Here is a 14,537-nt window from a genome sequence, read left to right as displayed (position 1 = left end):
TTACACCAATATAGTAGTCACCAATGCATATCATTACACGTATGATACTGATATGAAATGCAATATGGTAGTGTACCAAAACAAACTGTTACGCCAATATAGTAGTCACCAATGCATATCATTACACGTATGATACTGAAATGAAATGCAATATGGTAGTGTACCAAGCCATATAGTTACACCAATATGGTAGTCACCAACACATACCATTACAGGTATGATACTGATATGAAATGCAATATGGTAGTGTACCAAGCTATATTGTTACACCAATATAGTAGTCACCAATGCATATCATTACACGTATGATACTGATATGAAATGCAATATGGTAGTGTACCAAGCCATACTGTTACACCAATATAGTAGTCAACAATGCATATCATTACACGTATGATACTGATATGAAATGCAATATGGTAGTGTACCAAGCCATACTGTTACACCAATATAGTAGTCACCAATGCATATCATTACACGTATGATACTGATATGAAATGCAATATGGTAGTGTACCAAGCCATACTGTTACACCAATATAGTAGTCACCAATGCATATCATTACACTTATGATACTGATATGAAATGCAATATGGTAGTGTACCAAGCCATATTGTTACATCAATATAGTAGTCACCAATGCATATCATTACACGTATGATACTGATATGAAATGCAATATGGTAGTGTACCAAGCCATACTGTTACACCAATATAGTAGTCACCAATGCATATCATTACACGTATGATACTGATATGAAATGCAATATGGTAGTGTACCAAGCCATATTGTTACATCAATATAGTAGTCAACAATGCATATCATTACACGTATGATACTGATATGAAATGCAATATGGTAGTGTACCAAGCCATATTGTTACACCAATATAGTAGTCACCAATGCATATCATTACACGTAGATGTTAGTGTACCATTGCATATCGTCAAACCACTAGTAGTCACGAGGTAAAGGCAAAAATATAAACTATTACAAATAACGTAGAGTCTCCTTGAAGGGTAGGTGCTATGATACCCATTACAAACCATTTCTTAAGACCAAGAAAGAAAGAATGGTTGAAATGCAGTGAGTCTGTACATACGCAAATAGTCTAAATGTCGGGATGCCAACACTGGGGATAGCACAACTCTCCCCAACTTTATAGAGGCATGCTACAAGTGCACAGCACAATATTATATGTTACAAGTTGCTTGCTGAAAGAACAATGGCAGATCTTGCCCTAGAAATGGATCTGAACTCGAAACCAGAATTAAGAGGTAACCAGTTTTCTGCAGAAGCTGGTGTTTCACCTGTGTTCATGTGGTGATTAAGGCTGCAATGTACATGATTAACAACAATTAAAACAATGGTTTTTAAACAGAACAGCAGACTGATATATAATGTGCATGAAATTCCTGGCAATCTGAGAATGTTTCATTTGATGCACAACTTTTACATTTTATTACAACAGGTTTCAGTATATGCAAGCTTTGTAATTCTTGAATATATCCAACAATCAAGGTAATGCATCATTAGGATCATCATGATTCCATTCCCTACTACTACATGCATGTACATAATGAAAAGGGAGGTAGATATACGAAATTGGCTGTACTGTGTGAACATTTATTCCAGCAATCCTTTATGAAAAAAAAAATTGCGATAAAATCTGGCTAATTTTTTAAAATTTTATTTTGGACAATCACCTAAAAGCAATATCCATACAGACATACACAGAATTTAATTTTGTGCCTAAAATCAAAATGACCACACCAAATTCATAATGGTTGGCATTATGTTTTATAAACAAATGGTGATGGGATACATTTTCTAATATTATTCTATGCAATGGCCATTCCTGGGGATAGACACTAAACAATGAGAAGAACAAATAAATGCCTACCATCCCTATTATTTTTAAATAATTTTTTATTGCTTCAATCCTTAGTTATATAAAATTTAAATATTTTTCTAAAAGTTAAACTATCCATGAAACAGTATCAAAGAACTAAGGTAAATGCAAACATTATACAACAACAATTACACCAACAACAATGATATGCAACTGGAAATGTGATAGTGATGTCTTGCCTTTTATTCACATGCAAGATAAACCCCAGAATTAAAACAATTGTGGATCCTGACCTCTTCCTCCTCCTCCTCTTCTGTAAATATCCTCGATCTGGCCTCTTCATACTTCTGTTGTCTCTCTTCCAAGGACTTGGCCCTTGTCATAGCTAAGGACTCCTTGCTTAGTCCTTTAGACTAAAAAAAAAATACGTCCTGATCTAGGTCAAAGATTATAAACAAAGACAACTCGGATTTCACATTTACAGATGAATATAATTTTTTCATGACTACTACAAATGCAATGTAATTCAAAGCCCAATGAAAATTATTTCTTCATTATCATCATTGATTAAAGTATCAACAAAAACAAAATTTCTTGCAAAAGCACAAAAATGTACACCAACAAAATAAATATATCCTGTTGAGCATTTAATCAAAGCCCTGCCCCCCAAAAAACCAATGCTGACAATAATAACAGTACCGCTGGAAAAGTGATTATAGAAGTCTCATTTCCCATTAATGAGGGCTCAACACAATGTCTCATTTCTCATTAATGCATGCCTGACACAAGGTTTCATTTTTCATTAATGAGCTTGACAAAATGTCTAGTTTTTCCCTAATGCATGCTTGACACAATGTTTAATTTCTGACACAATGTCTCATTTCTCATTAATGTGGGCATGACATGATGTCTCATTTCTCACTGATGTGGGCTTGACATGTCTCTTTCCTCATTAATGTGAGATTGACACAATGTCTCTTTTCTCAATAATGCAGGCTTGACACAATGATTTATTTGTGACACAGTGTCTCATTTCTCATTCATGTGGGCATGACATGACATCTCATTTCTCATTAATTTGAGCCTGACAATGTCTCATTTCTCAATAATGCAGGCTTGACACAATGATTCATTTCTGACACAATGTTTCATTTCTCTTTTAATGTGGACACGACATGAAATCTCATTTCCCTTTAATGTGAGCTTCACACAATGTTTCATTTCTCCTTTAATGTGGGCACAACATGACATCTCATTTCACTTTAATGTGAGCTTCACACAATGTTTCGTTTCTCAATAATGTAGGCCTCACACAATGTTTCATTTCTGACACAGCGTCTCAGTTCTCATTAATGTGGGCATGACAAGATGTCTCATTTCTCATTAATGTGAGCTAGACAGTACGTATCATTTCTCACAAATGCAGGCATGACATCACAGTATATCATAATTTGTATTAAAAGGTCAATATGACATCAACTGGTAGGACTGGCTTGACCGAATAACATCAAGTATCAGAACTTTAACATTGCTGACTACAGGGCTTTTAGTAGGAGACACAGGTGCAACCAGCTTTGTGCATTATCAGTGAGTAGATGAGACAGGCAGAAGGAACTCCTCGCATATCAACATATAAGACTTGAATAGGTAAGACAAGCTGGAGGAACACCTTGCAGATTGGAGTAGGTGAGACAAGCAAGATGATCTCACATATCAGCGAATATGCTTGAGGATACAACACAGGAGGACCTCCTCGCATATGAACATATAAAGTTCAAAAAGTAGGTGAGACAGGTTTGAGGTACTCCTCGTATAAAAGCATGTACATTTTTGAACAATGTAATATTATCCAATTTCAAGCTGATGAAACATGCTTAATCCTCAAGTAGAAGTGACCGGTAGGACAAGATTTTCTAACAAATGCATGTGGAATCTACGGCACACAACCTGGTGTTATCCACTTATTCACAAGAGATAGTGTGGCCTTAAAATTCACTTACTGAGCCCACACCCTGGAGAAAGATGTAAATGTCTGTCCTAGCATATCAGTAGCATAAAAATATCATGACTTGCTTCAGCAGGCAAGACATGACATGAACTCCATTGGGGGGGGGGAACATAAAAATCTCTAGACCCATAGAAAAATCACCCTACATTTTTAGTTTGAATGCAGTCACTAATGGTGATGTCATGTGACTTTTAAAAACTTTATAATGCAATACTTTAACAACAAAAATTTCAATGATGCTTAAGCAGGTGAGAAAGACAAAAGAAATGCCTAGATGATATTAGCATTTCACTTGACTACAGCAAACATGAAGAACTTTAACACTGTTGATGTCAGTGCTGTAACAACCAGAACATTGATTTCTATGTATTATGTAGGCGATATAACCTCTAGATGACAGTTCCTAGGTAACATGAGTTACTTCCCTTTGCAATTAAATTGCACTGCTATTTACTTAAAAATTCATATAAACAATCTCCTTTAATGTCCTAGTAGAAGACTCCTAGTCAACATCAGTAACTTCCCTTTGTAATTCCATGGCCATATTTCACTTGCATTACAACTATTGCCAAAATATTGCTTAAAAATTAATATAACAATCCATTTTAAAGCAAACATATGTTTACTATATTTCTTCATATGTCAAACTGACTTTAGAAAGATGCAGTGACAAAACGTCTAGAAATGTGACTGATGCTCCTATCTATATGATGCATCTAAAGGGACATGTTCGAAGTCAAACCATTGTAATCGCTGTTAAAGTATGGCAGAAATATTCACACAAAAAAATCAATATTGGCATAAATAAAACCTCATTTAATATAATCATCAAGTTTTCCAAAAGTTTCTAAGCGGAAACAAAATTTGGAATAATCAAGCTGGGACAGAATGGGCATGGCATGGAAAACACCAATTGTCTTAAATATATACGACACGGGCATAACAGTATTAACCAATATTTCAGCACTGTCTATGCTAACCTCTCGTTCATCAAGACTTCTTCCACCCCTTTTTAAAACCATCTTTGGTTTGGCATCACTGGTGTACACATTGTCCACAAAGCTAAACTCTGGTCTACAATTTAAAAAAAAAAGTATTAATTTTAAAGAATAGAAATTAATAATGGCAGGATGGTAAGTGCCCAGATGAAGATTATTGGGACTTTCAATTATGCAGAGTACAGAAGCAACTAAATACAATTAAGTTTTTATTACCGTAATGAATTATCTGATCAATAAATTATCCATGCTCCTCAAAGCTCATCCTCGGTATGAATACACTGCTATTGGAAGGCTGATTAGACCACAAGGTCATCGAAACATTAATATATCAATTTTGCATATTAATACACGAGTGCATTGACTGGATCCTTCCTTGTGTCTATTATCACTGATTAAAATCAAAACAAAAATAAGAGAAAATGAACCAGACTGGTTCCTCATTGTTATATCTGTATGTTGTGATGCATCACACATGCTACACTGTAACACTGTGCTCCATAATTGCATGTAAAACGTTCGTGACTTATTCCTTCCACATACTATGCAATTCTGTACTCGAGAGAAGACAGTAAATGTGATCTCAATTGAGTGCGGTGAAGTTATCCAAGTGTAAAATCTTTTCCAAGTGCCATATTGTCAGCAAATTTACATAACTCTATCAGTGGCGCTATCCTAACCAAGGCAGGTAACTCACTGTCCAGAATATGTAAATTGTCAGGACAAAACCAATGTTTTCTTATGATTCTGAATGGTCAACTCTACTTTGTATGACAAAAAATTATATGCTGATGAAACAGTTCAACTTCTATTAATTTAACAAATGAAACTTTGTAACAAAATATCTGGCACGGCAAATCTCTGTGAAAACTTTTGACCAGAGTGGTGAATTCCTTTTATTTGAGAAAGAGCTGATGGCTTTTTAAACCTGAGATTTTTTTAAAGATGGAATCTTAATATGTCCAGTCGTTGAAAATGCTTGCAAAGTTTCAAAAACTGTCACTCAGCAAACTAAGAGACAGAAAATCCTTATATATCAGGGTAAAAATGTTTCACCTAATTAAAAGTAATTAGTAAAAATTTACATGTTGATCAAGCGTACCCAATCAAATATTGATTTACATGTTGATGAATGGTTAATCATAACCAATCAAATATTGATTTTAAACTGCATAAGGCACCGACAGATATGGGTCTATGCAGTTTGATAGTAGTAATCAGCAGAATAAACATAGACCCTAATCTTCTGGTGCATTATGCGGCAGTGGATCAAGGTCTGTACATAGTATATATGGTATTTCATAAACAAGGTCATTTTATCATATTTGGTAATGAGTTGTTTGTATCCCATGCACGTGGCATGGTTACAGACACATTTATCATCCATCATGTTGATGGCACATGGGATGCAATAAACAATAAAAAGAACTGACTGACTCACATAGTTTACTTTTCCTGGAAGATTTATCTATCAAAACGTCAAAGAGTTCAAGAGAATTACAATCATTTATATTGCTTATGGAAAACCATAACTGAATGTTTTGTTTCGTTGAATTTACTAATAAAGCTTCAATTATTATGATTACTTCTAACACCACTAAAGAATGCAGAAATATTACATCGAAGTTTAAATGGAATATAGCAAATGGTGCAGAATGTGTCTGATTTGCAAGAACTCTTAAGTCAGCATTACTACTGTTGACAATACCACTAACGCAGATCAAGTAATACACAATTCATCTCATTCACAGACAAATGTTAGTTTGCTTTCGGATTTATTGAAAGATTGGATAACAATCATAACTCTAATGATGATATTCATTTATATTTAGTATTAACTATAAAAATAAAAATTCTTACATTCTTGTGTTTGCAGTTTTGTTAACAATAACACATTTCCCTGTTTGGTCAACATTGTGGTCCAATCCAAAAAAGGCAGCAATACGATGAACAAGCATTCGGTCATATGATGACATTGGTGGAAACTTCAGGTAATGATGCCTGAAAACAATGAAAGAACTATAGAGTTAAACTGAAATTAAGACTCTGTGATAAAAAAGAAGAAAAAAACTGTATTACCTTTCTTATATTTGCTGATATGCCAACCATTCTAGATTTTGGACGAAACATTAAAATTTTTAGCAAAAATTCCACCAAGGAAATACTGGAAAATATAAATTGTATTGGACAAAATTCTGTAAATGTGTTTTCTGTGTGGACACAGGTAGAAACAAGTACTACAGAAACAATAAGATTTACACTGGTAAATGGGATATAGTTGCTCACTCAAAAAAAAAAGGTAAATACATGACAAGCAATAAGTTGATCCGACTATAATTAGGTAAAAAAATGGCAGCAGAGATTCAGAGGAAAAAAAACCCCGAGATAATTTATAAAGATTAATGTTTATATTGTTATGACTCCATGGTCTTAAACTAAACAAAAGCGAGTGAAAACAAAGTTTTGTAAAATTCAAAATATAATTTATTTCAGTAAAATACAAAGTGAATAATTAAAAATAGCTCAACTAAATTGTCCAATATGTTGTACCACAATTCCAAACGTATCAAGTAATCTAAATGAGTTCCAGTGGTATTCAGAATGAAGTTCAATCTTTTGTACTGATGTGCTAATAGTATTGATAAATCACAATGATATAATCCAAAATGTCATAAATGAATTCACAGTAATTCTGAAACAGCTATTAAATCCAAACACTGAACACTTCGTTATTCCAAAGAATTATTAAGTTAAATTAAATTTTCTAAACTGAACACAACTATCTTCTAAGACTGATGTTATTGCTAGGAATTGTTAATTCCCAATAAATCTTCTCTAATGCAGATAGCTAAGGCATAGTTTCAAAACCAGAAAGAGAACTGATTACTCATTTCCAGTGCATTCCAACTTGTAAACAATATCAAGCACTTTAACCATTAGCCAATCAAGAACTACTGGTAGGTCATCTTGGTTTTTCAAGAGCTCACATTCTGAAGTAAAATCACGTGATGTTTACTTGGATACTACATCTCACTTCTTAACAACTTTGCATTGCAAATTACCCTTACAGTCCATAATAATCAAATCAACACACATAAAAAAAGATATACACAGTATATCTTGCTCTGTCCAAAAATGTTTTAGCATTTCAAAGTTCTGGAATTGGAGGAATGCATGTATCATTTATTATCATTGGCCTGTCATTATTTCTGACTATAGAGGTATGTATAGACCCTTAAGAACAACAGGTATGATCACATAAATTTTCAACTTTCAATTCATTCAGCAACAATTCAACCTATAATAATCATCATCATGTTTTTAGCATTGTTTGTTTACTGAATTCAATGGCCAATCCTGATTATAAATGTGGTGTGCTTACTCAATGGCCAATCCTGATTATAAATGCGGTGTGCTTACTGCATTCAATGGCCAATCCTGATTATAAATTTGGTGTGCTTACTGCATTCAATGGCCAATCCTGATTATAAATGTGGTGTGCTTACTGCATTCAATGGCCAATCCTGATTATAAATGTGGTGTGCTTACTCAATGGCCAATCCTGATTATAAATGTGGTGTGCTTACTGCATTCAATGGCCAATACTACCTATACTCATACTGTGTTTACTGCATTCAATTACCAATCTTGCCTATACTCGTGGATTGTTTACTGCATTCAATTACCAATCTTGCCTATACTCGTGGATTGTTTACTGCATTCAATTACCAATCTTGCCTATACTCGTGGATTGTTTACTGCATTCAATTACCAATCTTGCCTATACTCGTGGATTGTATACTGCATTCAATTACCAATCTTGCCTATACTCGTGGATTGTTTACTGCATTCAATTACCAATCTTGCCTATACTCGTGGATTGTTTACTGCATTCAATTACCAATCTTGCCTATACTCGTGGATTGTTTACTGCATTCAATTACCAATCTTGCCTATACTCGTGGATTGTTTACTGCATTCAATTACCAATCCTGCCTATACTCGTGGATTGTTTACTGCATTCAATTACCAATCTTGCCTATACTCGTGGATTGTTTACTGCATTCAATTACCAATCTTGCCTATACTCGTGGATTGTTTACTGCATTCAATTACCAATCCTGCCTATACTCGTGGATTGTTTACTGCATTCAATTACCAATCCTGCCTATACTCGTGGATTGTTTACTGCATTCAATTACCAATCCTGCCTATACTCGTGGATTGTTTACTGCATTCAATTACCAATCCTGCCTATACTCGTGGATTGTTTACTGCATTCAATTACCAATCCTGCCTATACTCGTGGATTGTTTACTGCATTCAATTACCAATCCTGCCTATACTCGTGGATTGTTTACTGCATTCAATTACCAATCCTGCCTATGCTCGTGGATTGTTTACTGCATTCAATTACCAATCCTGCCTATACTCGTGGATTGTTTACTGCATTCAATTACCAATCCTGCCTATACTCGTGGATTGTTTACTGCATTCAATTACCAATCCTGCCTATACTCGTGGATTGTTTACTGCATTCAATTACCAATCCTGCCTATACTCGTGGATTGTTTACTGCATTCAATTACCAATCCTGCCTATACTCGTGGATTGTTTACTGCATTCAATTACCAATCCTGCCTATACTCGTGGATTGTTTACTGCATTCAATTACCAATCCTGCCTATACTCGTGGATTGTTTACTGCATTCAATTACCAATCCTGCCTATACTCGTGGATTGTTTACTGCATTCAATTACCAATCCTGCCTATACTCGTGGATTGTTTACTGCATTCAATTACCAATCCTGCCTATACTCGTGGATTGTTTACTGCATTCAATTACCAATCCTGCCTATACTCGTGGATTGTTTACTGCATTCAATTACCAATCCTGCCTATACTCGTGGATTGTTTACTGCATTCAATTACCAATCCTGCCTATACTCGTGGATTGTTTACTGCATTCAATTACCAATCCTGCCTATACTCGTGGATTGTTTACTGCATTCAATTACCAATCCTGCCTATACTCGTGGATTGTTTACTGCATTCAATTACCAATCCTGCCTATACTCGTGGATTGTTTACTGCATTCAATTACCAATCCTGCCTATACTCGTGGATTGTTTACTGCATTCAATTACCAATCCTGCCTATACTCGTGGATTGTTTACTGCATTCAATTACCAATCCTGCCTATACTCGTGGATTGTTTACTGCATTCAATTACCAATCCTGCCTATACTCGTGGATTGTTTACTGCATTCAATTACCAATCCTGCCTATACTCGTGGATTGTTTACTGCATTCAATTACCAATCCTGCCTATACTCGTGGATTGTTTACTGCATTCAATTACCAATCCTGCCTATACTCGTGGATTGTTTACTGCATTCAATTACCAATCCTGCCTATACTCGTGGATTGTTTACTGCATTCAATTACCAATCCTGCCTATACTCGTGGATTGTTTACTGCATTCAATTACCAATCCTGCCTATACTCGTGGATTGTTTACTGCATTCAATTACCAATCTTGCCTATACTCGTGGATTGTTTACTGCATTCAATTACCAATCCTGCCTATACTCGTGGATTGTTTACTGCATTCAATTACCAATCCTGCCTATACTCATGGATTGTTTACTGCATTCAATTACCAATCTTGCCTATACTCGTGGATTGTTTACTGCATTCAATTACCAATCTTGCCTATACTCGTGGATTGTATACTGCATTCAATTACCAATCTTGCCTATACTCGTGGATTGTATACTGCATTCAATTACCAATCTTGCCTATACTCGTGGATTGTATACTGCATTCAATTACCAATCTTGCCTATACTCGTGGATTGTTTACTGCATTCAATTACCAATCCTGCCTATACTCGTGGATTGTATACTGCATTCAATTACCAATCCTGCCTATACTCGTGGATTGTATACTGCATTCAATTACCAATCTTGCCTATACTCGTGGATTGTATACTGCATTCAATTACCAATCTTGCCTATACTCGTGGATTGTTTACTGCATTCAATTACCAATCCTGCCTATACTCGTGGATTGTTTACTGCATTCAATTACCAATCCTGCCTATACTCGTGGATTGTTTACTGCATTCAATTACCAATCCTGCCTATACTCGTGGATTGTTTACTGCATTCAATTACCAATCCTGCCTATACTCGTGGATTGTTTACTGCATTCAATTACCAATCTTGCCTATACTCGTGGATTGTTTACTGCATTCAATTACCAATCTTGCCTATACTCGTGGATTGTTTACTGCATTCAATTACCAATCTTGCCTATACTCGTGGATTGTTTACTGCATTCAATTACCAATCTTGCCTATACTCGTGGATTGTTTACTGCATTCAATTACCAATCTTGCCTATACTCGTGGATTGTTTACTGCATTCAATTACCAATCTTGCCTATACTCGTGGATTGTTTACTGCATTCAATTACCAATCTTGCCTATACTCGTGGATTGTTTACTGCATTCAATTACCAATCTTGCCTATACTCGTGGATTGTTTACTGCATTCAATTACCAATCCTGCCTATACTCGTGGATTGTTTACTGCATTCAATTACCAATCTTGCCTATACTCGTGGATTGTTTACTGCATTCAATTACCAATCCTGCCTATACTCGTGGATTGTTTACTGCATTCAATTACCAATCTTGCCTATACTCGTGGATTGTTTACTGCATTCAATTACCAATCCTGCCTATACTCGTGGATTGTTTACTGCATTCAATTACCAATCTTGCCTATACTCGTGGATTGTATACTGCATTCAATTACCAATCTTGCCTATACTCGTGGATTGTATACTGCATTCAATTACCAATCTTGCCTATACTCGTGGATTGTATACTGCATTCAATTACCAATCCTGCCTATACTCGTGGATTGTTTACTGCATTCAATTACCAATCCTGCCTATACTCGTGGATTGTTTACTGCATTCAATTACCAATCCTGCCTATACTCGTGGATTGTTTACTGCATTCAATTACCAATCCTGCCTATACTCGTGGATTGTTTACTGCATTCAATTACCAATCCTGCCTATACTCGTGGATTGTTTACTGCATTCAATTACCAATCCTGCCTATACTCGTGGATTGTTTACTGCATTCAATTACCAATCTTGCCTATACTCGTGGATTGTTTACTGCATTCAATTACCAATCTTGCCTATACTCGTGGATTGTTTACTGCATTCAATTACCAATCTTGCCTATACTCGTGGATTGTTTACTGCATTCAATTACCAATCTTGCCTATACTCGTGGATTGTTTACTGCATTCAATTACCAATCTTGCCTATACTCGTGGATTGTTTACTGCATTCAATTACCAATCTTGCCTATACTCGTGGTCTGTTTACTGCACTCAATGTCCAATCTTGCCTATACTCGTGGATTGTTTACTGCATTCAATTACCAATCTTGCCTATACTCGTGGATTGTTTACTGCAGTCAATTACCAATCTTGCCTATACTCGTGGATTGTTTACTGCATTCAATTACCAATCTTGCCTATACTCGTGGATTGTTTACTGCATTCAATTACCAATCTTGCCTATACTCGTGGATTGTTTACTGCATTCAATTACCAATCTTGCCTATACTCGTGGATTGTTTACTGCATTCAATTACCAATCTTGCCTATACTCGTGGATTGTTTACTGCATTCAATTACCAATCTTGCCTATACTCGTGGATTGTTTACTGCATTCAATTACCAATCTTGCCTATACTCGTGGTCTGTTTACTGCACTCAATGTCCAATCTTGCCTACACTTGTGGTTTGTTTACTGTATTCAATAGATGATCCCACCTATACGCGTGGTCTGTTTACTGCACTCAATGTCCAATCTTGCCTATGCTTGTGGTTTGTTTACTGCACTCAATGGCAAATCACCTATACTCGTGGTATGTTTACTGCACTCAATGGCCAATCACCTATACTCGTGGTTTGTTTACTGCACACAATGGCCAATCACCTATATTCATGGTTTGTTTACTGCACACAATGGCCAATCACCTATACTCGTTGTCTGTTTACTGTACTCAATGGCTAATCACCTATATTCATGGTTTGTTTACTGCACACAATGGCCAATCACCTATACTTGTGGTCTGTTCACTGCACTCAATGGCCAATCCTGCCTACACTTGTGGTTTGTTTACTGCACTCAATGGCCAAACCTGCCTATACTCGTGGTTTGTTTACTGCACTCAATGGCCAATCCTGCCTATATTTGTGGTTTGTTTACTGTAATCAATGGCCAATCACCTATACTCATGGTGTGTTTACTGCACTCAGTGTCCAATCCTGCCTACACTTGTAGTTTGTTTACTGCACTCAATGGCCAAACCTGCCTATACCTGTGGTTTGTTTACTGCATTCAATGGCAAATCACCTATACTCGTGGTTTGTTTACTGCACTCAATGTCCAATCTTGCCTATATTCGTTGTCTGTTTACTGCACTCAGTGGCCAATCCTGCCTACACTTGTGGTTTGTTTACTGCACTCATTGGCCAATCCTGCCTACACTCATGGTTTGTTTACTGCACTCAATGGCCAAACCTGCCTATACTCATGGTTTGTTTACTGCACCCAATGGCAAATCACCTATACTCGTGGTTTGTTTACTGCACTCAATGTCCAATCTTGCCTATATTCATTGTTTGTTTACTGCACTCAATGGCCAAACCTGCCTACACTTGTGGTTTGTTTGCTGCACTCCAGGCAAATCACTGATACTCGTGGATTGTTTACTGCACTCAATGTCCAATCTTGCCTACACTTGTGGTTTGTTTACTGTATTCAATAGATGATCCCACCTATACTCGTGGTCTGTTTACTGCACTCAATGTCCAATCTTGCCTATACTCAAATTTGTTTACTGCACTCAATGGCCAATCACCTATACCCATCGTTTATTTACTGCATTCATTCGCTTGTCTTGCCTATACTTGTGGTTTGTTTACTACATTCAATGGCCAATCATGCCTATACTCATGGTTTGTTTATTACATTCAATGGCTAACACCACCTACATTCATGGTGAATAGGTGATAGTTGAAACATATTTGATTTGTGACAGGCTGTTTTTTTTCTCCAAGACTTGATTTTAAACCAATCAGAAATGAGTTTACTTTTCTTCTCTGTAAATCTGAACAATTCATAAACCAAGGTTACAAACTGAAAGCACTACTATGATACGCATTTCATTGATGAAAAATAGTAAACAATGGCTTCGCTCAGATTCATTTGATGACTGTGAGAGCAAAGTCAGTTTCTCGGGTTGATCTTAAAAATATTGAGCAAGTAGAGGAAAAATGTTCTGCAGTTGGATATTTTACGAGATTCGACATGGTCATCACCATTTCAGCGACTGCATCATCAATTTAAAAATGATACACATATGTTTGTAAATAGTGTATAAATAACGTGTGAAAAACAAAAACAACACAAAATACTTGATTGTGTAGACAAATCTAAGTGGAACACTGATGAAAATGTCATGAATTTTTATTGGATGCAAGGTAAGAAGGAATGCATGTGCAGATAATTACAAAATTTTACAATATTTAAACTCTCTGGAGCACAGCAGCTAGACAGAGCTCAGTGATGATGGTACA

At 36.0% G+C, this 14,537-nt stretch overlaps 1 protein-coding gene across 10 annotated transcripts in view; it reads right to left on the bottom strand.

The window, feature by feature from the left end:
- LOC149791252 (uncharacterized) overlaps positions 1–14,537 on the bottom strand; it is a 246,955-nt gene that overhangs the window by 68,738 nt on the left and 163,680 nt on the right. For all 10 annotated transcript variants that reach the window (XM_089969729.1, XM_089969732.1, XM_089969730.1 and 7 more), the window contains 3 exons: positions 6,720–6,860; positions 4,842–4,935; positions 2,147–2,266 (listed from right to left, as the gene is read on the bottom strand). In XM_089969729.1, the coding sequence (XP_089825855.1) occupies positions 2,147–2,266; positions 4,842–4,935; positions 6,720–6,860 (355 nt within the window). The remainder of the gene's footprint in view (positions 1–2,146; positions 2,267–4,841; positions 4,936–6,719; positions 6,861–14,537) is intronic.

This window comes from Sinohyriopsis cumingii, chromosome 9 (assembly GCF_028554795.1).
Source record: "Sinohyriopsis cumingii isolate HCF-2022 chromosome 9, ASM2855479v2, whole genome shotgun sequence".
In the NCBI taxonomy this organism is placed as follows: domain Eukaryota; kingdom Metazoa; phylum Mollusca; class Bivalvia; order Unionida; family Unionidae; genus Sinohyriopsis; species Sinohyriopsis cumingii.
This window is presented reverse-complemented; position numbering and strand designations above follow the sequence as displayed.